The 24,661-nt window shown below is 42.8% G+C and overlaps 2 protein-coding genes across 3 annotated transcripts; one reads left to right on the top strand and one right to left on the bottom strand.

Annotated features, from left to right (window-relative positions):
- Window positions 1–3,082: 3,082 nt before the first annotated feature.
- Window positions 3,083–12,702, top strand: LOC135521229 (guanine nucleotide-binding protein G(I)/G(S)/G(T) subunit beta-3-like). The gene is made up of 9 exons (XM_064947156.1): window positions 3,083–3,151; window positions 4,119–4,241; window positions 5,244–5,385; window positions 8,422–8,504; window positions 10,362–10,524; window positions 10,715–10,781; window positions 11,058–11,259; window positions 11,557–11,773; window positions 12,009–12,702. The coding sequence occupies exons 2-9, from the start codon at window positions 4,185–4,187 to the stop codon at window positions 12,113–12,115; spliced, it is 1,038 nt and encodes a 345-aa protein (XP_064803228.1). The 5' UTR covers window positions 3,083–3,151; window positions 4,119–4,184; the 3' UTR covers window positions 12,116–12,702.
- Window positions 12,703–13,203: 501 nt separating this feature from the next.
- LOC135520056 (cell division cycle-associated protein 3-like) lies at window positions 13,204–23,691 on the bottom strand. 2 transcript variants are annotated; one of them, XM_064945372.1, is made up of 6 exons: window positions 23,607–23,691; window positions 23,062–23,216; window positions 16,232–16,352; window positions 14,463–15,383; window positions 14,293–14,372; window positions 13,204–13,580 (listed from the first exon to the last, which is right to left on the bottom strand). In XM_064945372.1, exons 2-6 carry the CDS (start codon window positions 23,197–23,199, stop codon window positions 13,488–13,490), a joined length of 1,353 nt encoding a protein of 450 aa, XP_064801444.1. In that variant the 5' UTR covers window positions 23,200–23,216; window positions 23,607–23,691; the 3' UTR covers window positions 13,204–13,487. The 2 variants fall into 2 exon arrangements, with proteins under 2 accessions (XP_064801444.1, XP_064801443.1); XM_064945371.1 differs by having other exon boundaries at window positions 13,204–13,583.
- Window positions 23,692–24,661: the final 970 nt, after the last annotated feature.

Here is a 24,661-nt window from a genome sequence, read left to right on the forward strand (position 1 = left end):
TTTCTCTCTCTCTCTGTGTTTCTCTCTCTCTCCCTCTGTTTCTCTCTCTCTTTCTCACTCTCTTTTCTTTCTCTGTCTCCCTCTCTCACGCCCCAACCCCCCCCAAGCCCACCCTCTCTCTCTCCATCGCTGGATTTATCCCCTCATCCCTGATCTCTCTTCATCCGCTCCAATCCTCATCTGTTCCTCACAGGAGAGAGAGTGAGAGAGAGAGAGAGAGAGAGAGGGCGAGAGAGTGGAATATCCATTCTGTGTGGGACAGGAAAACTGAATAAAAAACATCTAGTAACAGAAGAGGGGTAAACATATGACAACCAAACGGAGGGACCCTGAAAAGTGAGAACAGGTTAAGAAACCCACTGGAGAACTTCCTGATTTGGTGAGTAGGCAGCCATACATTTGTATTTTACACCTCAATTGTTGTTTTCTTTGTTTGTAGTTTTTGATTGGATATGTGAATAGATGTGTAACCCTCTGGTCACAGTAGCGCTGTATATGGAGCTCTTGGTTGTAATAGATTTGTAAAATTTTTGTCATTTAGCAGACACTTATCCAGAGCGACTTACAGGAGGAATTTGGGTAAGTGCCTTGCTCAAGGGCACATCAACATATTTTTATACCCATTCGGCTTGGGGATTAAAACCAGTGACCTTTCGGTTACTGGACCAATGCTCTTAACCTTTTACTGCAGTGGGCTAAATCGGGGTCACCCAGAGTGATTCTTGGTCGTCTTAAACAAATCTACTTTGAAACAAAAGTATACACCTCATACACATGGTTTAAAAAAAAAGAAATAAATCTGTACCATGTCAGATATAGAGTTGAATAGTATTACATTTCGAGTTTGCGTCCCAATATTGCACTTTAAATACATCTCAGAAGACCGAAACATAACAGCATTGTTTGACATAGAAACACTGGATCGTCACCAGGTTTTTTGACATCTTTATTAACGATGAAATCATGAAAAATATGAGTAATATTCCAGCCATGAGGCCAAAGAGGGCACTTTTGGTAATTGACTGCAGGAAAGGACTACCCGCTAGGCTACCTGCTGCTAGATGAGTTGAGATGAGATGGGGGAGTGTAGAAGTACTTTTAGTTCTGGTTTGAGTGTGTCTTGATTTTCTCATATAATCAAAATGAGTGGGGTCTGTGGGATAAGTATCAATTTTATTTGATAGCACTATGACAAGGGTGCCATTTAATGGCAACAAATAACAGTTTATCTATACTGTAAAATCTATGAATCCATTTTTTTTCTCGACAACATGGTAGGGAATTTAATTGAAGAAGTATGGCAGCATGGTCGATTCCTTGGAGATCACATGGACAAACGACGCTAACTTGGATATGTTTAATTGAATGTTTAACATTTTTTTTATCAAAACAAGGATTTACATATGATTTCTATATTATAATGCATGTAATATTGCTATTGCACTACTAATGCGCTACTCCGTTTACAGATCATCTTAAAGGATAACATTCATTGTATCTTCTAAGTGGATTTTCCCCCCATTGACAGACAGTTTACACATGCAGCCCAATTCTCATCTTTTTTTCCACTAATTGGTCTTGACCAATCACATCAGATCTTTTCACTTCAGATCTTTTTTTTTTCCAGAGCTGATGTGATTGGTCAATTAGTGGGAAAACAAAATCCGAATTAGGCTGCCTGTCTAAACGCAGTCCATTTGATTGATCACATCATTTGTTTAAGTGTTTTTTTTAAGAGCATTGTACATTGTTTCCTCTGATACATCCATTTTGGAATACATTTGATTCTCTGCGGGCGGTATCACTAGCGTTGTGGGTGTCTAGTTGGCATAGATGCTGAAACGTGGTACTTTGTGTTAGACCCTTTCATAGCACTGAAACACAGTTCAAGGCGTCGTCGTTCAAATCAAAACTAAAGTGTCTTGCTACAAATTGGAAATAGTTCTTCAGTCCCGTTCTGAGAAAGGTCTGTTTTTAGTGCTAAAGGTTTGGCCACCGGTCACCGTTAACGTTTTTTTCAATCTGCCTAATAGTATGTGACACAATACTAATGGTGTGTCAATAGTGAAAAGGTGAAACATTTACAGCGAGAAAACAAGATCTGACTTACACATTCCTACAATCACTAGCTCAAGTTCAAGTTCATTGCCCCATTTCATACAGAAATCAGCCATCTCACCCTATCTTAGATTTTAACCACCCCATTCTCTCCCTTCTCCCTCCCTCTCATCCACCACCACTAGTTTCCCCCTCCCTCTCTCGTCTCTCCATCACGCCCCTCTCTCTATCCACCTCTTATCCAGATGCAAAGAGCAGTCAGTAATCGGATGAGAGCAGATTTGAATCAAAAGGCTTCCTTTAAAATCTCAGCCACTGGGATTTAAACTCACTCTCTCCTGCATCGCCTCTACACACAGCCCCACCCCCTTCTCTCTTTCTCTCTCTCTCTCACCCCTCCCTACCTCTCTCTCTCTCTCTCTCTCCCCCTCCCTACCTCTCCCCCCCTCCCTACCTCTCTCTCTCTCCCTCCCTCTATGTTAATGCACTCCACTCTGCGACAACCTCTAGGAGCCATTTAATCACATGCAACAATGGCAGGCCGGGGTCTCAGGGACAGGATGGCAAAAGGGCAATAGCACAGTTGAAACACTTTTAAAAAACGGTCCCGTTTTATTGGGTTAGGACTATTTATAAACGTAATTTTCTCAGAGAACCAAAAAATATGGCCTAAATCAGATGAAGGCTAGATAAGGTGACCGTTGTGGATACTACTCCCTTTAGGTGAAGGAGCAGGACACCTATGTGCGCAGCTAACTTGAGATGGATGTAATCGCCTTAGGGTTAATTGTTTCAGGCATTTCTATATTTAGACGTATGATTTACAGTGTTTTCACACATGCATGTATCCTACAGTGCTAGACAGATAGGAACAACAAGGAACAACAGAAAGTGAATATCTTTCTTTGAGCCACGGCCTCTTCTCTCTCCCTCTCCCTTTCTCCTCACACAAATGAGAGGCAAATTAATTTGGTAATGAGATTTGACAGAGACACTTTAGACAAATAGAGAGAGAGAGAGAGAGAGAGATTGCAGCAAAGGAACACGATCAAAGCCAGGGATATAGGGTTTTCTTCTCCTGGTAGTTGTTGAGGTAAGATGGAGTGAGATCCAAATAATTGAATCTGTCACAAATATTATCCAAATATGTTATTAGATGTGTGGATGTCACATGGAATGTTATGTTATGTGATAATCATGTTTTTAGAGTGTTTTAAAGTAAAGGTTATCATCTGATTTCATAGAAAATAGTCTGATGCCATTGCCAGTTATAAAGTTCCTAATTTGATAATGTGACAGAGATACTTGAGATAGTCGATGCCTACTTTTTTGTCTTTACTGTAAAGTAGGCCTAACCTGAGAATGTTTTGGTCATTGAAAAAACGATTCAGTCATTGATTCAGTCGAGAGGATGAATTGCGTCATTAGAGCGCTGTGATGTGACATCACTGGAATCACAAAAATATAAATGCTTTCTGGGCTGACGTAAGATTGGAAAGCTTTCAAAGTCTATGGGACTAAAGTAAATTGAGATAGAAAAGTGCAGAGTAAATACGGTGTTTGTTTAGCTTGTATAGGCACGAGGAGAGATATCAAGCAAGAAAAGTGTTGGCATTAAGATGACACACCACACAGGTTTGAGTTTACAATCAGGATGGGAAAGTGTGTCCGTGTATATGCAGTATGTGTTATATTAACTAGCTCATATAGTTGCACGCTTGTATGTACGTGCGTGTGCGTGCGCATGCATATCTGTGCAAGTGAGCTTGTTTGACTATGGGTGTGGGTTTATGAGTGTATGGGTATTTGTGTGTGTGTGTGTGTGTGTGCCTGTGTTTGTGCGGGTTTGCAAAGTAGTTGAGGGAGGTTTTGAATTGCAAAACAGTAGCTAAACAACAAAGAAAAGAGTGGGTAGACCTGGATCTAATAAGCTGGTAACACGCATAAATATATCATGTGTTGTGTTGTACACAGGTAACAGACATTGACATTACAGTGAGAAGAATGGATAATGAAGTGATAAAATACAATGTTCATGTTTTTTCCCCTCTCTCCCCCAGGATTACATCTGCTCACCTGATTTCACTTCCTGTCTCCATCGGTGACGACGCCTACCAACCGTTGCCATGGGCGAAATGGAGGAGCTGCGAAAGGAGGCGGACAACCTCAAAGATCAGATCACTGTCAGTTATCAACCAATAATTCAGATGAAGATCACATTATTGGTCAACTCAAGGATTTGATAGCAGCAACACTCTATTTGCCAGCTCACTTCCCGCCCATTTTCCCCCCCCGGTCAGACCCAGGATTCAAACTGGCAGCCCTCCGGATGCTAGGTCTCCTTTCTAATTGCTAGGCAATAATCGATCACTAGTGTGAATATAACGCCTGCCTGTGTTCCTCTCATATGTTAGTACTTTACTAAACTATTTGCTGAACATTTTACCATGATCATCAACCATAAACTGAACAAGACTCCTCATCCTTTAGACCCCCAAAACCCACATTACAACAGGGAAAAAGACATTTTACCTCAGGGCAGTGAAGTCCTTGAACTTCTTGACAAAAACCGAATTGTTTCAAGAGATGAGTCGTTCAATACATTTTACAAATGAGAGTGGGTCTAAGAAGTTCTTGTAATATGTTATGTTGTATTTAAATCCATATGTGGACATGAAGTATGCAGGTGGGGGGAAGGAGGGGGGGAGGGGTGTTACTCATAATATGTCTAGGTAATAGGAATGTGAAACTTTGTGTTTTTGTCCTTTTATTTTAGCTTTTGTTGTTCTTCTCATTTCTATATGGTTTTGTTTTACATTTCTTTAAGAACTCTTGGAAAACTAACCCTTGGGCTAAAAGAGATCCTAATACAATAATATAAAATCCTAACTGTTCTGATCCTCTGGACCGTAAGGTGTATAGGTGTTCATAACACCACAGTCATAGTCATATCTATGACAACAGTTATGACCATGCATCCCCACCCCTGACCGCTCTGTTCGTCCAAAGGCAGGAGTAGGTGTAAACAGCAGTTTAGTCATATGTGATACGTTTTCTTCTGAGACCAGGTTGCAGCAGCAATAAGCACACCTTGAAAATTACAATCATTAGTGGTTTTAGCCATAGTTAAGTGGACCATAGTTATTATAACCATAACTTGACCATACACAACCATCCCTCTACAGGAGGCCCGAAAGGTAGTGCAGGACACCACCCTGCAGGAGGCGGTTGCCGGGACGACGCTTGTGGGACGTGTCCAGCTGAAGACCAGGAAGACGCTGAGGGGTCACCTGGCCAAGATCTATGCCATGCACTGGGGCACTGACACCAAGTAAACACACATACACCATACACAAGAGCACACACACACATACATACACACAGGCGCGCGCACACACAACGCACACACGCACGCAAGCTCAAAATAGACAATGACCCTTCACAGACTTCTAGCCTGCACTCTTTTCCTGAGAATTGCTTGTTGAGTCGTTCAAGTATTCATTCAATCATTTATGTTAGTTCTATCATTAAGTCATTATGCTCAAAAAAATAAAGGGAACACTAAAATAACACATCCTAGATCTGAATGAATGAAATATTCTTATGAAATACTTTTTTCTTTACTTAGTTGAATGTGCTGACAACAAAGTCACACACAAATTATCAATGGAAATCAAATTTATCAATCCATGGAGGTCTGGATTTGGAGTCACACTCAAAAATAAAGTGGACACTAAAGTGGACACTACAGGCTGATCCAACTTTGATGTAATGTCCTTAAAACAAGTCAAAATGAGGCTCAGTAGTGTGTGTGGCCTCCACGTGCCTGTATGACCTCCCTACAACGCCTGGCATGCTCCTGATGAGGTGGCGGATGGTCTCCTGAGGGATCTCCTCCCAGACCTGGACTAAAGCATCCGCCAACTCCTGGACAGTCTGTGGTGCAACGTGGCGTTGGTGGATGGAGCGAGACATGATGTCCCAGATGTGCTCAATTGGATTCAGGTCTGGGGAACGGGCGGGCCAGTCCATAGCATCAATGCCTTCCTCTTGCAGGAACTGCTGACACACTCCAGCCACATGAGGTCTAGCATTGTCTTGCATTAGGAGGAACCTAGGGCCAACCGCACCAGCATATGGTCTCACAAGGGGTCTGAGGATCTCATCTCGGTACCTAATGGCAGTCAGGCTACCTCTGGCGAACACATGGAGGGCTGTGCGCCCCCCCAAAGAAATGCCACCCCACACCATGACTGACCCACCGCCAAACCGGTCATGCTGGAGGATGTTGCAGGCAGCAGAACGTCCTCCATGGCGTCTCCAGACTGTCACGTCTGTCACATGTGCTCAGTGTGAACCTGCTTTCATCTGTGAAGAACACAGGGCGCCAGTGGCGAATTTGCCAATCTTGGTGTCTCTGGCAAATGCCAAACGTCCTGCACGGTGTTGGGCTGTAAGCACAACCCCCACCTGTGGACGTCGGGCCCTCATACCACCCTCATGGAGTGTGTTTCTGACCGTTTGAGCAGACACATTCACATTTGTGGCCTGCTGGAGGTCATTTTGCAGGTCTCTGGCAGTGCTCCTCCTGCTCCTCCTTGCACAAAGGCAGAGGTAGCGGTCCTGCTGCTGGGTTGTTGCCCTCCTACAGCCTCCTCCACGTCTCCTGATGTACTGGCCTGTCTCCTGGTAGCGCCTCCATGCTCTGGACACTACGCTGACAGACACAGCAAACCTTCTTGCCACAGCTCGCATTGATGTGCCATCCTGGATGAGCTGCACTGCCTGAGCCACTTGTGTGGGTTGTAGACTCCGTCTCATGCTACCACTAGAGTGAAAGCACCGCCAGCATTCAAAAGTGACCAAAACATCATCCAGGAAGCATAGGAACTGAGAAGTGGTCTGTGGTCACCACCTGCAGAACCACTCCTTTATTGGGGGTGTCTTGCTAATTGCCTATAATTTCCACCTGTTGTCTATTCCATTTTTACAACAGCATGTGAAATGTATTGTCAATCAGTGTTGCTTCCTAAGTGGACAGTTTGATTTCACAGAAGTGTGATTGACTTGGAGTTACATTGTGTTGTTTAAGTATTCCCTTTATTTTTTTGAGCAGTGTATATATTTATCTGTTCATCCATTCATTCACACAGCTTGCTGTGACAAATACTGCTATGGTTTAAAACTGGTGTCACATAGTGCTCTGTGTTTATTGGTTAATTGGATTGGCGTTGCAATCCCATAGCTTGATTTAACTGGACGAATTAGTGGAACCAGGAAACACTTGACTGACAGTCTGGTAACACTTTAAACCGACACTATCCCTGAATCAATCAATTATTGCTGATACTGTAACTTGAATGTGCACTAACCCACCGTCTTTCATTTTGTCCTCTCTCCATCTCCTTACCTCTCCCTATATTCTCATTTCATCTCATCTCTTCTCTTTCTCAGTTGTAGCAAGTTAGTACGCTTATTAGCTTTTCCTGGATTTACAACACTTGGGGTATCCTACATTTGGCGGGTCTAAAGATAGCTTTTACTAACTGAACCAGTGTTGGGCTGAAAAGGTTCTGTAACAATGCCTCTAGGTCTAACACAATACAATCCAATACAACTTTATTGTCACTCCATGGGGAACTCATTTGGCAACTGTGAACACTTAACAGACAACATAGTCACACATACTCCTCCATAGTGGCTAGACATAACTACATAGCACACAATATCATCATTATCATCACCAGCGTCATCATTATCATCACCAGCATCGACCTCCCCATCATCATTTGTGCTGGAAACACCTGGCAATAGGCAATTAGTGCAGTAGCATTAGTCAATTACCATGTCATGGCTTTTTAGATCAGTCATGTTAAAGACAGACTGCCATTGGGACTAAAGAGTCTGTATCTGTTATCGGTCTGTCTGTCTATTTATCTGGAGCTGCTGCAGGTCCTTGGATCTTTTACTGTACTTGGTCTCTCTCTTTCTCTCTTTCTGTCTGTCTCTGTCTGTTTCTGTCCAATGTTGACCTGTTTCTGTCTGTCTCTCTGTTTCTCTGTTTCTGTCTCTCTGTTTCTCTGTTTCTGTCTCTCTGTTTCTCTGTTTCTGTCTCTGTTTCTGTCTGTCTCTCTGTTTCTGTCTGTTTCTCTGTTTCTGTCTGTCTCTCTGTTTCTGTCTGTCTCTCTCTTTCTCTGTTTCTGTCTGTCTCTCTGTTTCTCTGTTTCTGTCTGTCTCTCTGTTTCTCTGTTTCTGTCTCTCTGTTTCTGTCTGTCTCTCTCTCTCTGTTTCTGTCTGTCTCTCTGTTTCTCTGTTTCTGTCTCTCTGTTTCTCTGTTTTCTGTCTCTCTGTCTCTCTACACCGGTCTTGTTCTCTCTCCCAGGTTGTGTGTCAGTGCCTCTCAAGATGGAAAGCTGATAGTATGGGACACCTTGACCACCAACAAGGTATGGCAGACTGTGTCTGGGTTTACAGTCTGGGGAGTTTTGGTCATGGGACAGTGTTTTTTTGCATGAATACGACATGGAATGACAATATACTGTAATATCAACAATGTACTGTAATATCAAGTGCTCATATACAGTGCCTTGCGAAAGTATTCGGCCCCCTTGAACTTTGCGACCTTTTGCCACATTTCAGGCTTCAAACATAAAGATATAAAACTGTATTTTTTGTGAAGAATCAACAACAAGTGGGACACAATCATGAAGTGGAACGACATTTATTGGATATTTCAAACTTTTTTAACAAATCAAAAACTGAAAAATTGGGCGTGCAAAATTATTCATCCCCTTTACTTTCAGTGCAGCAAACTCTCTCCAGAAGTTCAGTGAGGATCTCTGAATGATCCAATGTTGACCTAAATGACTAATGATGATAAATACAATCCACCTGTGTGTAATCAAGTCTCCGTATAAATGCACCTGCACTGTGATAGTCTCAGAGGTCCGTTAAAAGCGCAGAGAGCATCATGAAGAACAAGGAACACACCAGGCAGGTCCGAGATACTGTTGTGAAGAAGTTTAAAGCCGGATTTGGATACAAAAAGATTTCCCAAGCTTTAAACATCCCAAGGAGCACTGTGCAAGCGATAATATTGAAATGGAAGGAGTACCAGACCACTGCAAATCTACCAAGACCTGGCCGTCCCTCTAAACTTTCAGCTCATACAAGGAGAAGACTGATCAGAGATGCAGCCAAGAGGCCCATGATCACTCTGGATGAACTGCAGAGATCTACAGCTGAGGTGGGAGACTCTGTCCATAGGACAACAATCAGTCGTATATTGCACAAATCTGGCCTTTATGGAAGAGTGGCAAGAAGAAAGACATTTCTTAAAGATATCCATAAAAAGTGTTGTTTAAAGTTTGCCACAAGCCACCTGGGAGACACACCAAACATGTGGAAGAAGGTGCTCTGGTCAGATGAAACCAAAATTGAACTTTTTGGCAACAATGCAAAACGTTATGTTTGGCGTAAAAGCAACACAGTTCATCACCCTGACCACACCATCCCCACTGTCAAACATGGTGGTGGCAGCATCATGGTTTGGGCTTGCTTTTCTTCAGCAGGGACAGGGAAGATGGTTAAAATTGATGGGAAGATGGATGGAGCCAATTACAGGGCCATTCTGGAAGAAAACCTGATGGAGTCTGCAAAGGACCTGAGACTGGGACGGAGATTTGTCTTCCAACAAGACAATGATCCAAAACATAAAGCAAAATCTACAATGGAATGGTTCAAAAATAAACATATCCAGGTGTTAGAATGGCCAAGTCAAAGTCCAGACCTGAATCCAATCGAGAATCTGTGGAAAGAACTGAAAACTGCTGTTCACAAATGCTCTCCATCCAACCTCACTGAGCTCGAGCTGTTTTGCAAGGAGGAATGGGAAAAAATTTCAGTCTCTCGATGTGCAAAACTGATAGAGACATACCCCAAGCGACTTACAGCTGTAATCGCAGCAAAAGTTGGCGCTACAAAGTATTAACTTAAGGGGGCTGAATAATTTTGCACGCCCAATTTTTCAGTTTTTGATTTGTTAAAAAAGTTTGAAATATCCAATAAATGTTGTTCCACTTCATGATTGTGTCCCACTTGTTGTTGATTCTTCACAAAAAAAAACAGTTTTATATCTTTATGTTTGAAGCCTGAAATGTGGCAAAAGTTCGCAAAGTTCAAGGGGGCCGAATACTTTCGCAAGGCACTGTAAGTGCTCACATTGGCAAATACGGTGTGACACACAGGCACGTACACATACACACACTGGTCCACGTGAGGAATCACTGTCCTTCTCTACTCAGGTGAGCGCCATCCCTCTGAAGTCATCGTGGGTGATGACGTGTGCCTACGCGCCCTCAGGGAACATGGTGGCGTGTGGTGGTCTCGACAACATGTGCTCCATCTACAACCTCAAGGGCAAGGACGGCAACGTCAAGGTCATGCGGGAGCTGGCCGCACACACAGGTACCACACTTGACACTTAGCCCACTATTTGCATTCATTAAGACAGCATTACTGGCAACGTGTTTAACGATGAGCCATTTCGATCAAAGTCAACGTAAGAACATACGAGGTAGTATTTATATAGTCTATCCAATACAGCAATCTCACATGCTTGTGTTGTATGGCTCTGATGTTCTCTCTTATTGCCCAGGTTACCTGTCCTGCTGTCGTTTCCTTAGCGACAGTGAGATCATCACCAGCTCTGGCGACTGCACCTGGTAAGGTCATGTACTCTCTATGAGTCTGGTGTTTAATAAGGGGTTACAACGACTGACCAGAGATCAGTCCAATCTGTTTAATGCTACCGTATCATTCTAATTCTATGGTTTATACTGTACCCTTCATTTGATACGCATAGTCTTATCTATTACTTTTCTGCAATGGTGCCCTAAACATTCTGCCTTCTTTCGCCCTTCCATTGCAACCCTCTCTTCTTTGCCCACCTCTATATCCATCCTCTCATCCTATTCCCTCCCTCTGTGCAAACTTTATAGTGTTCTATGGGACATTGAGACAGGGACAGAGAAGACAATCTTTGCGGGCCACTTGGGTGACTGCATGTCCCTGGCCGTGTCCCCCGACTTCAAGATGTTCATCTCAGGGGCATGTGACTTCACGGCCAAACTGTGGGACATCAGGGAAGCCACCTGCAGACAGACGTTCAGTGGCCACGAGAGTGACATCAACGCCATCGGGGTGAGGACAGAGGACCCCCAGCATTTATTCATTGCTTATTAATAGTTTAGTATTCTGATAGTCAGATGCACTGCACCTGGCAGTTCACATGGACAGACAAAGACTTAAGTTTTTACAAATTTAAGCTTAAAAAAAAAACACATCAAAACATACAGTATTCAAAAAATGTATTTGATACAACTGGTTGCTCAAACAGTTGATTAATTTAATGAGGTGAACAAAAGCTTACACCCGCTCTGTAGCTCTCTAGAACCACAGTTAGAGAGACCACTGCTCTGACCTCTCCACTCTGTCCAGTTCTTCCCCAATGGTAATGCGGTTATAACGGGCTCAGACGATGCCACCTGTAAGCTGTATGACCTGAGAGCAGACCAGGAGCTCATCACCTACCAGGACTCGGGCATCATGTGTGGGGTGACCTCCCTCGCCCCGTCCCTCTCCGGCCGCCTTTTACTGGCCGGATACGATGACTTCAACGTCAACATCTGGGACATGCTTAAAGCCGAGAGAGTGGGTGAGTACGGGGAGAGAGAGAAAGGGATATAGTGTGGGTGAGTATGCGGGGGAGGCTGACTAGAGGGGCTGGAGGCAGAAAGAGGGAGACAGTGTGGGTAAGTAGAGGGGATGGTGAGAGGAGAAAGACGGATGCGAGTGGGACAAAGGGGGAAGTAGTGGGAGAGAAAATGCGGATGCAATGTAGGCAAACATAATATTTGCATTACACTGACATAATTCTCTTCATGGCTCAGGAGTGCTGGCTGGTCATGACAACAGGGTGAGCTGCATCGGAGTATCCTCGGACGGAATGGCATGCTGCACAGGATCCTGGGACAGCTTCCTGAAGATATGGAACTGAGCCAGTCCTCTAGTCTAGAGGACAGACAGAACGAAAGACTAAGGAGAGGGGAATAGAGGAAGAATATCATGAAAACCTGGTAGATTGAGGAGAGGGATGGGGGAGACTAGGAAGCCATGGGTGAATTTATTTATTTTTATTGTGCCAAGTCTTATTCAATTTGAGAGAAGAATTGTGACGAGAGTCTGTCGTCTCTTCCTACTTACGACTCAACTTGAGTTAGGCAGGGGGGGACTTTTGTAGAAAAACATGATCGTTGCATCAATGAATGATTGATTTTATGTCAAGGTTCAAACTGAATTCTAGCGTGACATGAATATATTTCCTATGTCATAAGAGCAGTTGCCAAATGGAAACGGTAGAGATTTGGATGAAATAACAGGATATGACCACAAAATAATTGACCACTGATAAGACTGTAGGTTTACAATAACTAGGACGTGACATGCTTTTATATTTGAGGCGAGTTAAACTGCTCATCAGGGGATGAATATGTAAGCATTGATTCGTTTGAAAGCGGATGTTCGTGTGTTGGTTAGAATTCCCTTGTTAAGTTTTCTATTTTTATGGTCACAGAATAAAATGTTTTAGCCTGCAGATTTCTACATGAGTGTGTGTGTCTGAAAGTTTACGTACGTACGTGTTTAAAAGGATAAGTTTACCATGAGTTGGGGTCTAATCTTTTGGCCTACTTCCCGATGGCTAGTCACAAAAAGGCATAAGCTATCTGAGAAACTGTTGGCTGGACAGATGGGATATAGATTGTATGGTTCACTGACAAAGAGGCAAATGCACAAGACCACAATGTTTCACATTTGTCATAGAGGACTGGAAGAGTTTAAACCTTACCTGGCTGTGTATATCGAAGTGACAGTAATGGCTACACACGTGGTTTGGTTTACCACTGTCGTGCGAGCAAAACATTGTAGCAACTCTGTACAGCACAATAACTCAATGTGAGGTGACTATTTTTCTTTTCAAATCGCATCACACACACTTGACAATTTGGACAGCCTATCTTTACCACCAGAACACCGTGTACAACCCCCCTAAAAGGTGTATTTCAGTTAGGAGCATAAAAAAGCAGATTAAGATTTAAAGTACATTTATTTACATAAAGGACTGGACAGCAAAAACACTGATATGGACATTTGAAATAAATGAAAAGAAACAGTCAGAAAAATCATAGATGACACTTCCAAAAGCAACGTACACAAACTATAATTTGTTAGCAGTTTGAAAAAGCCAGTTAAAAAGAAAAGAATAGCTGAACACTTTAAAAGGCTTGTTTTTAGAAGGATATAGAAAACAAATGGCAAGATTCTGTACACTGGCCAATTAGTGTTTGTGCATGTTCTTCTGCAACGTCCATCTATCTGTTCTCCTTGTCCACGGACACAGTCAGGACTCTCCGGTCCATCTGACCCAGCCTCTGTCTGTCTGGGGTGGCCACCTTCAGCTTCATCTGCTGGGCAGGGAGGGAAGAGAGAGACCGAACCTTTCAGTTAGACCACAGGTTTAAAAGCTGTTGTGATTGTTCCTTTTCCTCTGACCCACCAAATAGATCAATCCTGTTCCTTAGGCGTTAGTGTGTGCAGACATGAACGAATGAGATGACTGCCGGGCAGTCGTACAGTTGAGTCAGTTTCCGCAGTAACATGGACTCTTTACATCGTGATGAAACTGCTATTTTCAGCAAGGTCTTGAAACACACATGGAATGGGCTTGCAACCTCTGACCCTGGCAATTTGACTGGTAAACCCATTAGTACATGCACAATGGCTGCCTGGTAGTGGGATGCAATAATTTCCATGGTAATGTAGAATGATCATTCAAATTAATGTTAACAGACATCATTTAATTGAATGTATTTTTTTGTTATGTCAGTTGAGTTGAATCAACAAATCACAGCACATATTGTTGGGTAAACTCGCAATGAGGTTCCCACTAGTTGGGCCAGTGGCAAAGTCAAAATGTATGAGAACAAAATGTAGCTTTATGTCTTAAAGTTGGGTTTAAAATAAGATATTTTTGAAGGCTTTACCGCTTGCCCAGATAGTGACGAACTCACAATGGCCGCCAGTCCAACCATTATGCCATTATTGACTTGAATGGGTGACCAATAACCATCTTCTGAAATATGACTGTTACAGCCCTAGTGTACACCATCTATATACCCGTGTAGCTTGCTCCCGGGGGGAGTTGGTCTCCTTGAGCATCTGCAGAGGGGAGCGGCCTTCAGCCATGAGTGCCTTGTCTGCCACATGGGAGAGGAGAGAAAGTGTATAAAATAACATAGATTTTTTTAATCACAGGGAATTTTGCAAAAAATTAAACAACAACGTACCTCTCTGCTTCGGTTTGACCGACTGCCCCTTGTTCTCATTGGCTGCATTCTTGTTTCCAACCTGGACGGAGAGTGGTGAAGAGGACGAACCCCACTTGCCCCCTCTCCCTCTGGCCCTCACCCCTGTGGTCCCAAAGCCCTTGCCTAGCCACTGGGGCTTGAACACCACTTGACTGGGGCTCTTGGTGTCGAAGGTGGGGCAGCGAATCCCAGTGGCTTGGGGCTGCTGCTGGCTCACGCTGGAGCCAGTGGTTGTGGTGGATGGTACAACAGGCGACTCTTGTGTCACTGGCTCCTCCACTGGTGTTGGGACCTCCACTTTCGCCTCCACTTCAGGCATCTCCGTAGCAACAGTGACTTCAGTGAAGTCTGTAACGGTGGGGATGGATGGTTCAGCCATGGGGGTCAGAGGTTGTGCGGGGTCAGAGCTGACTGAGGGAAGGGCATACGCGTGGTCAGGTTCGTCCTTGTGGAGTTCAGCAGCAGCGTTTTCAGGGAGAGGAGACGCAGGGCTGTCGTAGTGCACCTCGGCGAAGGCCGGCGATGGGGCGACACCATCGTGGCAGGTGATCAAACTCATACTCAGGCGCTTGTGTAGTGAAGACTCTTTGGCCTCGTCGGCCTCCTCCAAAGTGAAATCAGCTTTGACTATCTGGGCCTCCTCCACGAGAACGAAGGGGCTCTGGGTGAGAAGCACATGACTAATCACGCTCTTGGGAGAGGGCTGGATCATGTCACCTGAGACCTGTGATGGCCGAGGAGAGAGAACGGGCTCACTGGAACCTCTGTCTCCTTCCACCACTGCAGCCTCCTCCTCCATGTTGAGGTTGGGAAACTTGTTAAAGGGCACAGGGGCAACTATTTCTACAGAGTCACCGTGGAGGAGCATGCCAAGGCGACGGGCAAAGGAGCCAACTGTCACTGGAGGAACAAAAAAACAAAGTTAAAAATAAAATAACTTTGACAAAAAGCTTTTTGAAAATGTACTAAAAGGGCAATGCTGCATCTACAGTTAAGGGCAGGGGTGGCCCCTGCTGAGTCCCCTGAATTGGAACATTGTCGTTGGGGAAATGGAAGGAGACTTCCACTTTGGACATTAAAAAGGCAACACTCCATCTTAACTCCTCCACATTTACTGGATTGGTTGAACAGTGCAGAAGAGAAGAGAGCATCAACATGGGGGGGGGGGGGTAGTTTTAGGCCTGCTACGTTAGGGGGTGGCCAAACTACATATCCGACCAGCGAGCCCATTCAATCCAGCCCTTCATTTTACTTGAGAAATACTACTCCAAACATTAGTTAGACGTAAAATTGCACGACTTAAGATCCTCAGCAAAAATGTCAACGTTTAAAGTTCTTAAGATTAATTCTGACTATTGAGGAAGTTTATACTAGTTATGGTATCTCAAAAGGGACAAACAGTATTATAACAGTCTAGTTTTTCAAGCGAAGATTTTTTTTTAAAGGGCGTATGCGAGGCACAGATGTTCACGTCACCTAGCCGAGGTCTGCTAGGAACAAATCGAAACTAGTATGCAAACCCCTTAATGCCGTTTCTACAGTCAAAGAAACTGAATACCATCCCCGTCGTTCTGTCGACCCCGGTTGGTGATATTCAGATGTATTTAGGGATTATCTGTGAAGGAGAGTTTGTCTCAGCAGGACTCCCTGTTAAAATAAATTAAATAATTCTAACCAAACCCAAATCAACCCTAGGCCTTCTTCCAGTGCTTGACTGGATATCTTTGCCACTTGGTTAAGATAGTTACCTCTCATTGAGTCCTTCATTGGGGTGCGGGTGACACCGACTGAGGGTGACCGAGGGTCGCTGGCTAGAATGGAGCAGTCGCTCTCCACCACAACTGGGACACAGGAGACAGTTCCACCCACCTGAAATAGATTAATACATTCTTGTTACACGATGTATGCATGGGCAAAGCTGTCAAGGCAAAGGGTGGCTACTTTGAAGAATCTCAAATATTAAAAAAAAATTTTTTGATTTGTTTAACACTTTTTTGGTTATTACATGATTCCATGTGTTATTTCAAAGTTATGGCTTCACGATTCTACAATGTACAAAATAGTAAAAATAGAGAAACCCTGGAATGAGTAGGTGTGTCCAAACGTTTGACTGGGCCAAAAGACACACATTACACACACGGTAAAATATGATTCAACTAATACTATCTGGCAGTCCGACTTACAAATCTGGGTTTGGCAGATGCCAGGAGAACGTTACCGGCCCCAATGCATAGTGTCAACTGTAAAGTTTGAGGAAGGACGAATAATGGTCTGGGGCTGTTTTTCACAGTTCAGGCTTGGCCCCTTAGTTCCAGCGAAGAGAAATCTTAACACTACAGTATACAATGACATTCTGTGCTTCCAACTTTGTGGAAGGCCATTTCCTGTTAAGCCCGGTCAAAGAGCAGAAACGTCTTCGCTGGCCTGGATCCAGAGGTTCCGGCGCCCTCGTCGCTATAGGGGCTTCCGATTAGAGATCGAATCCGGAGGTACCTACCTCTACCTCGGGCTCAGATCCTCAGACAGCCTGAGACTCCAGCCCATTCATTATCCATGATGGATACTACAGCTGGCTTGGGTCCATCGGGCCCCACCGCCCTTGAGTGGTTTGTGAAACCACTCGAGGCGAAAGAACAGCTGGACCTCCTTAGCCATTGCACCAGCTGTCGTCATCGGCAGCTCTATTGTAAGAAACATTTTGGTTCCCGGAGCAAAAACCCATCCTGGAGCACGAATACAGGACATTACAAGGCTGCTTCCGACCGATGCCGGGAGCTGACGCTGTCATAGTCCATGTGGGGTGAAACAACATCTGGAGTGCTAACTCAGAACTTCTGAAAATTGATGAACTGATTCTAGCACTGAAAGATTTTTAAAAAAAGCAGGCGTGAAAGACTCAGCAGGCTACTGGCATTACACGCCTGGCTAAAGGTTTACTGTAGCTCTGTTGGAATCACTTTTATAGATAGAAGAAGATGCTCTACAGCAGTGGTTCCCAAACGTTTTATAGTCCCGTACCCCTTCAAACATTCTACCTCCAGCTGCCTACCCCCTCTAGCACCAGGGTCAGCGCACTCTCAAATGTTTTTTTTTGTTGTTGTTGCCATCATTGTAAGCCTGCTACACACAATACACTCATTCTTATGTTTGATAAATGTGAGTTTGTCACTTCCCACAAGCCATTGTGATGACAAAAGAGCTCTTATAGGACCTGGGCACAACTAACACATAATTTTGCTCTTTAGCCATTTTACATAGAAAACCTTATTTGGTTAACAAAAATTGTGAATAACTCACTGCAGGTTAATGAGAAGGGTGTGCTTGAAAGGATGCACAGAATTCTGCAATGTTGGGTTGTATTGGAGAGCCTCAGTCTTAAATCATTGTCCACAAACAGTCTGTGCCTGTATTTAGTTTATGCTAGTGAGGGCCGAGAATCCACTCTCACATAGGTACGTGGTTGCAAAGGGCATCAGTGTCTTAACAGTGCAACTTGCCAAGGCAGGATACTCTGAGCGCAGCCCATTCCAAAAATCTGGCAGTGGCTTCTGATTAAATTCAATTTTCACAGAACCGCTTCTTACTATTTCGATGAGGCTCCCTTGTTCAGATATCGGTAAATGGACTGAGGCAGGGCATGAAAGGGATAAAGAATCCAGTTTTGGGAAAGTACCTGCGTAATTGCACACCCAGCTCACTCAGGTGGTTCGCTATATAACATTTGACATTGTCCATAAGCTTGAGTTCATGTTGACCTGTCTTACTCACGTCGCCTGTCGGAGAGCGTGATCCGTCTTCCGAAAACAGCTGGTGCTCTCATGCATGTTTTAGTGTTACTTGCCTCGATGCGAGCATACAAGTAGTTTAGCTCGTCTGGTAGGCTTGTGTCACTGGGCAGCTCTCAGCTGTCCTTCCCTTTGTATGTCTAATGATTTGCAAGCCCTGCCACATCCGACGAGCGTCAGAGCCGGTGTAGTTCGATTCGATCTTAGTCCCGTATTGACACTTTTCCTGTTTGTCAGAGGGCATAGCGGGATTTCTTATAAGCTTCTGGGTTGGAGCCCCGCTCCTTGTCCAGCCTAGTGCGGATGCTGTCTGTAATCCATGGCTTCTGGTTTGTGTATGTATGCATGTAAGGTCACTGTGGGGGCGAGGTCATCGATGCATTTATTGATGAAGCCAATGACTGATGTGGTGCACTCCTCAGTGTAAACAGCTTCCACCCCCAAGTCACAAGACTCCTGAACATCTAGTCAAATGGCCACCCAAGACTATATGCAGTTCCCCCCACCCCCTCTTTACACCACTGCTACTCTGTTGTCATCTATGCATAGTCACTTTAATAACTCTACCTACATGTACATACTACCTCAACTAACCGGTGCTCCCCACACATTGACTCTGTATTGGTACCCCCCCTGTATATAGTCTTGCTATTGTTATTTTACTGCTGCTCTTTAATTACTTACTTTTTTTATTTTATTATTCTTATCCGTATTTTTTTGAAACCGCATTGTTGGTTAGGGGCTCGTCAGTAAGCATTTCACTGTAAGGGCTAAACCTGTTGTATTGGGCACATGTGACTAATACATTTTCATTTGATTTGAAAGCTGTCCAGTACTTTAAAAATATTCTCTGTTGTCCTGGTTTTCGAAAAGAGGTTGTCTTGACCCCCCATAAACGTAACGGACATACCAGGGGCTGTGCCAGGCCCGCCACCTCTGTTCACTCATCTAGCTGTAACACATGGAATTCACTGGCTTGTTTGCAAAGCAGTAACTGTTTCAGAACAGCTCATGCCATGTCGCTGATGCGACGTGAAACGGTGTTTGATGACGACATTGTCTGTATAGTTCTTGGTCTTTCCCCCCAGCATTGTCCCAGTCATATCCACAGCAGCAGGAAGAATTAAGTCCGCCACAATAGTATGTGGCTTGTCTGTCCTAGCCACTCGGTAGCTCATTAAGTTGTCTTAATTCTCACTCAAAAAAACCCAGTGGCTTATTTTTCTAATTGGCATGGTTAGTTTCTAAATGTCTGCGCAGGTGTGAAGGTTTCATCGAAATGAAGTGAACCCCAAAACAATGTAGGTCTCATCATACTTGCACCTCTTCGATGGTCCAAAGTCTTCATCTGTTGTTCGGTGCTTTCCCAGGTTAGGGGGCAGTAGCTCTTTGGCTGCATCAGATTCACAACTGTCAGTGTCCATAGCAACAAAAGTATAATTACTGATGCTAGTATTGGATGTGCTCGTGGAAGCAGAAGAGCCCATCCAAATCATAATTTCAAGTCTGCGTTGAGACAATGACCCAAGACCAGCTCAGCTAATCCCTACCATTGTGTTACAGTTGTCAATTCTGCATCAAATGTACATTATCCCAGGGGCGTTGACAGACAAAGTAAGTAACTTAAATGTCCCCATAACTGCCCTGAATACCTCTGTCGATCCTACAGCTATTGTATGCAGTAATCATGGGTCTATGCACCAGAGTTACTGTTAGCACTGAGGTGGAGTCCCATAGTAGGAAGTCCACTGTGTCCAGCTCCAATAAAGAACATGAGCAAGTCTACTTCTGATAAGCTTCCCAGTAAAGCAATAACAACAATCAAGCATCCCATAAGTGCTAAAAATAGGCCATATTAACATATGAAGCATAAGAAACAAGGTTCATGAAGTTAATAACTTGCTAACAGATGGCAGTCATCTAAATGAGTTTCAACAAGTCAGAAAATAATATCTTTGATGATACATGGTTATAACATCTACTGAAAAGACAAATGCCAATAGGGGGCGATGCAGTCTATATTCAGAACCACATTCATATAAAGCTTAGATATTACTTCAACAGGATCTTATGTTAAATACTATGGCTTCAGGTTCCTCTGCCTCACCAAAAAGGCCATTCTTGTGGGAAGCTGCTATAGCCAAGTGCTAAAAGTCAGTATCTGGATAACATGTGTGAAATGCATGTGATAGAGAGGTATATTGTCTGGGTGATTTAAATATTAGCTGGCTTTCATCAAGCTGCCCACTCAAGAAAAATGCACCAAACTGTAACCAGTGCCTGCAACCTGGTTCAGGTTATCAGGGTAGTTACAAACAGCACAGGAATGAAATCAAATCAATTGATCACATCTTTACTAATGCTGCAGAAATTTGCTTTAAAGCAGTATCCAAATCCATAGGATGTAGTGATCACAATATAGTAGCCATATCTAGGAAAACCAAAGTTCCAAAGACTGGGCCTAATAGTGTGGATGTCATACAATTCGTTCTGCCCCTGAACAAGGCAGTTAACCCACTGACTGGCCTTCACAGAGCCCTGAGCTCAAACCATTGGTATGAATTGGAATGCCGACTGCGAGCCAGGCTTAAATCGACTAACATCAGTGCCCGGACCTCACTAATGCTCGTGGCTGAATGGAAGCAAGTCCCGCAGCAATGTTCCAACAGTAGAGACTGTTCTTGGCGCTACCCATCCCGTTAGTGGGATCATTTTCTTCAGCAACCGCTGAATAGCATAGCGAAACAGTCAAATAATATTACAAAAAAAATAATATTCATTCATGAAATCACAAATGCAATATTGCAAAACACTGCTTAGCCTTTTGTTAATCCACCTGTTGTCTCAGATTTTGAAATTATGCTTTACAGCGAAAGCAATCCAAGTGTTTGTGTAAGTTTATCGATAGCATAGCATAACATCATGTACACTTAGCATCAGGAAGCTTGGTCACGAACATCAGAAAAGCAATCAAATTAATTGTTTACCTTTGATGTTCTTCAGATGTTTTCACTCATGAGACTCCCAGTTATACAACAAATGTTCCTTTTGTTCCATAAAGATTATTTTTATAAGCAAAATACCTCAGTTTGTTTGTCGCGTTATGTTCAGAAATTCACAGGAAAGAGAGATCACGACAACGCAGACGTATATTCCAAATAATATCCATAATATCCACAAAAACATGTCAAATGTTTGTTTTTTTTTAAATAATCAATCCTCATGTTGTTTTTAAATTATATATGTAAAGCCGCACAATGGCGGCTTTACTCAGTTGCGCAAAAACTCACTCTGAGAGCCCCCACCTATCCACTTATGCAATGTGATCCTTCACACTCATTTTTCAAAATAAAAGCCTGAAACTATATCTGAAGACTGTTGACACCTTAGGGAAGCCAGAGAAAAATGAATCTGGTTGATATCCCTTTAAATGGAGGATAGACATGCATAGGAACAGAAGTGTTTCACAATTAGAGGCACTTCCTGATTGGATTTTCCTCAGGGTTTCGCCTGCAATATCAGTTCTGTTATACTCACAAACAATATTTTTACAGTTTTGGAAACTTTAGAGTGTTTTATATCCTAATCTGACAATTATATGCATATTCTGGTTTATCGGGCTGAGAAATAGGCAGTTTCAAATGGGTACGTTTTTTAGCCAAAAACTAAAATACTGCCCCCTACACAAAAGGTTAAGCAGCAAAGCAGGACCAACACCTTTGTAATGCCCATGATTTTGGAATGAGATGTTCGATGAGAAAGTATCCACATATACTTTTGGTAGTGTCTCTGCCCTATCGTTTCTAGTAATCTTTGTGTTCAATCTAGTAATGTTGGCAGCACATATGACAAAATAATTTAAAAAAGTACATTTGATGTTGGTGTACAACCAATTCAGGAAGTGAATCAGAATCACCTTTACAGAGCCCCACAGTGGTGGTGTCATAATACCCATAAAACCTAGGGGTCAAACAGGAAAATGGTTCCAATCATATTTCCCCATAGGGGATTTTAGAAACACTTAAAATAAGGACTGTTTCATGTAAGCTTACCATGGTGTGACATTTTGATAACCATGTAAATCTCTCGGACAAGGACTTTTATCAATATATTCGGCACCATTTACTCAGATCCTAAAATGCTAATTAGAGTCACAGTAGACATCATTCAAAACTACAAATCCCTGCAAGGCATCTCTAGCTGACACCTTTGCTAACAGGCATTGTCAATTTAAAAATTGCACAAGACAGTTCAGAATTGTCCATTTAAAGAAATGTTTGCCAATTTATTCATTAACTACTACATTTAGTTATATTAGACAGTTAATCCAGAAATTCTTACATTTGCCTGGATTCAGCAGTCTATTCCAGATCATCATGGAATTTGTAGTTCTTTATGATAGCAACATTAGCATTTCATTTGGGGGAGGGGGTAAATACAGGGCAATGTTGAGAGATTTGCAAGGTTATCAAAACGTCACGCCAGGGTAAGCCTACATGAAACACAGTCCTTAAAATTTAAGGGTTCCTAAAATTAATGTAAAACGATTGGAACTATTTCCCTGTTTGACCGGTAGGCTTTGACACATCAAACGTGGGGCTCTATTCGCCAAGTACATGAACCCAGAATTAGACTTGGTGAAATGGTGCTGCAAGTTAAACACTATACAGTAATTATACACAATATACATACAATACGGATAGAGTAAACAGAACAATTACACATGATATGAGAGTATTCAAATAATAAACTATTTTCAAATCAAAATGATGGCCCTTGTCATCTAACGTTACCTGAATAGGTGTGCGGTCAATGGCTACAGATGGAGACCGTGGGTCGACAAGTTGAGAGAGACGGTCGTGTTTGATGCGATGGCTGGGGTCATGTTTGGGCGTTGAGGCCACAGCAACCTTGCTCTCGCTGGATCCCATGACGACACAGTAGATACCTAAATGTCCGGTGACAGAAGTTAAGACCAAAAGTTTACGTTAAAAAAGTTCAAGCGAGTCTGCTGTGCCATTCGTTGTTTTCTATCGAGCTAAATAACTTAGTTAAAAACGTGTTCTTGTTTTTGAAGCCAGATCAAATTAATAAAAAACATTCATTAGGCAATTTACAATTATTGTGGATAGCTTAAAAAAATTAGATTGGGTCGGTAAACTTGAGAAAAACTAACAAGTCACGTTAGCTAAACTAAAGTCTGCGGATGGCTAAACCTAGTTTAACAAAGTTATCTTGAAGAGAGCTACAAAATAAGGTTCTTGCTCTTTGATTATTTGTATGTGATTCACATGAATCTGCTCGGTAGTAAAGTAGCATTTAGCAAACAATGACTTACCTTAAACGTTTCGCTAGAAGTGAATATCCTTTCACTTTTTCGAAGCAAAACATAAGGATTTAAATTGCGAAAAGCATATGTGGCCAGTTATTTTCAAACCAGCCAATCAGTGAAGTTGGTGCCACAGCCTTCCCTACAGAGATTGGCTGATTGTGCCTACGATATCTAAAATGGGCGTGGTTTGCTACTGAAAACAAGTTTTAAAACCTACACAAGATCTGACCATGCTTTGTGGATTTGAATTTGACCCTCTTGAATGTTGTACAATGCAACATCATTTGAAAGCCGCATTCTTATCTGGTGAATGGGAATACGAATGTGAAGGAACATGTTTGGTTGTGCTCTACCCATAGAAACAGTCCATAGCAAATTACTGTATCTGTGCAAAACTTATAGATAAGTCAAGTTCAATGATGTGTATATAAACCCATAAAGTTATATACAAAGTAGTCCTTGCAGCAGATACTAGTAACTGCATTTACCATTTGCTGTTTTGTGCTGTACAAACAAGCCTAATCCTGGGTATTTTTTGTCCTATTTGGGTCTCTACAGCAACTGGCCAAGAAAATTTGGTAAATACTGTCAATAACCACGTTTCCATTCACAGTTTTTATGTGAGTATTGTGAAGTTATACCGAATAAAAAAAAATCAAGACAGCTGTAACGGAAACAGGATTTTCGATACAATTTTATAAATGCATTTGCTGCTGACAGATAATTTCTTAGTTTGACATGGTGGGATCTTGGAATGGTGGCGGAAACGCCTTTATGCGCAAATATTGATATAATAACAATCATATCGTGTGTGGTCCTCCCACTATGACGAAGGACAGCATGCAGTTTATTAGGCTACAGCTGAAAAGTTACGATGAATTTCACAGGGTGGTGAAAGTGCACCTGAGATCTTGATACGCCTTTCCAATAAATGTCGGGATCTTATTCTGGTGACATGAGCGATGATTGACTGCGTTTGACAAATACAAATATTCTCGCTGTCATCCATCATAATATCATCATGTAGCCTAAATTTAAAATAATTTGCACTAACTCTGTAA

This window comes from Oncorhynchus masou, chromosome 29 (genome assembly GCF_036934945.1).
Source record: "Oncorhynchus masou masou isolate Uvic2021 chromosome 29, UVic_Omas_1.1, whole genome shotgun sequence".
NCBI lineage: Eukaryota > Metazoa > Chordata > Actinopteri > Salmoniformes > Salmonidae > Oncorhynchus > Oncorhynchus masou.

What these genes read in the sequence shown, in the direction of transcription:
- LOC135521229 (XM_064947156.1), top strand. Translation starts at nt 4,185, where the DNA reads ATGGGCGAAATGGAGGAGCTGCGAAAGGAGGCGGACAACCTCAAAGAT. An exon ending in ACCTCAAAGATCAGATCACT is followed by an intron (nt 4,242 to 5,243) that starts GTCAGTTATCAA and finishes ATCCCTCTACAG; the next exon opens with GAGGCCCGAAAGGTAGTGCA. An exon ending in AGCTCTGGCGACTGCACCTG is followed by an intron (nt 10,782 to 11,057) that starts GTAAGGTCATGT and finishes CAAACTTTATAG; the next exon opens with TGTTCTATGGGACATTGAGA.
- LOC135520056 (XM_064945371.1), bottom strand. Translation starts at nt 23,199, where the DNA reads ATGGGATCCAGCGAGAGCAAGGTTGCTGTGGCCTCAACGCCCAAACAT. An exon ending in TTGACCGCACACCTATTCAG is followed by an intron (nt 16,353 to 23,061) that starts GTAACGTTAGAT and finishes AATCTATTTCAG; the next exon opens with GTGGGTGGAACTGTCTCCTG. An exon ending in GGTCAAACCGAAGCAGAGAG is followed by an intron (nt 14,373 to 14,462) that starts GTACGTTGTTGT and finishes CCCATGTGGCAG; the next exon opens with ACAAGGCACTCATGGCTGAA.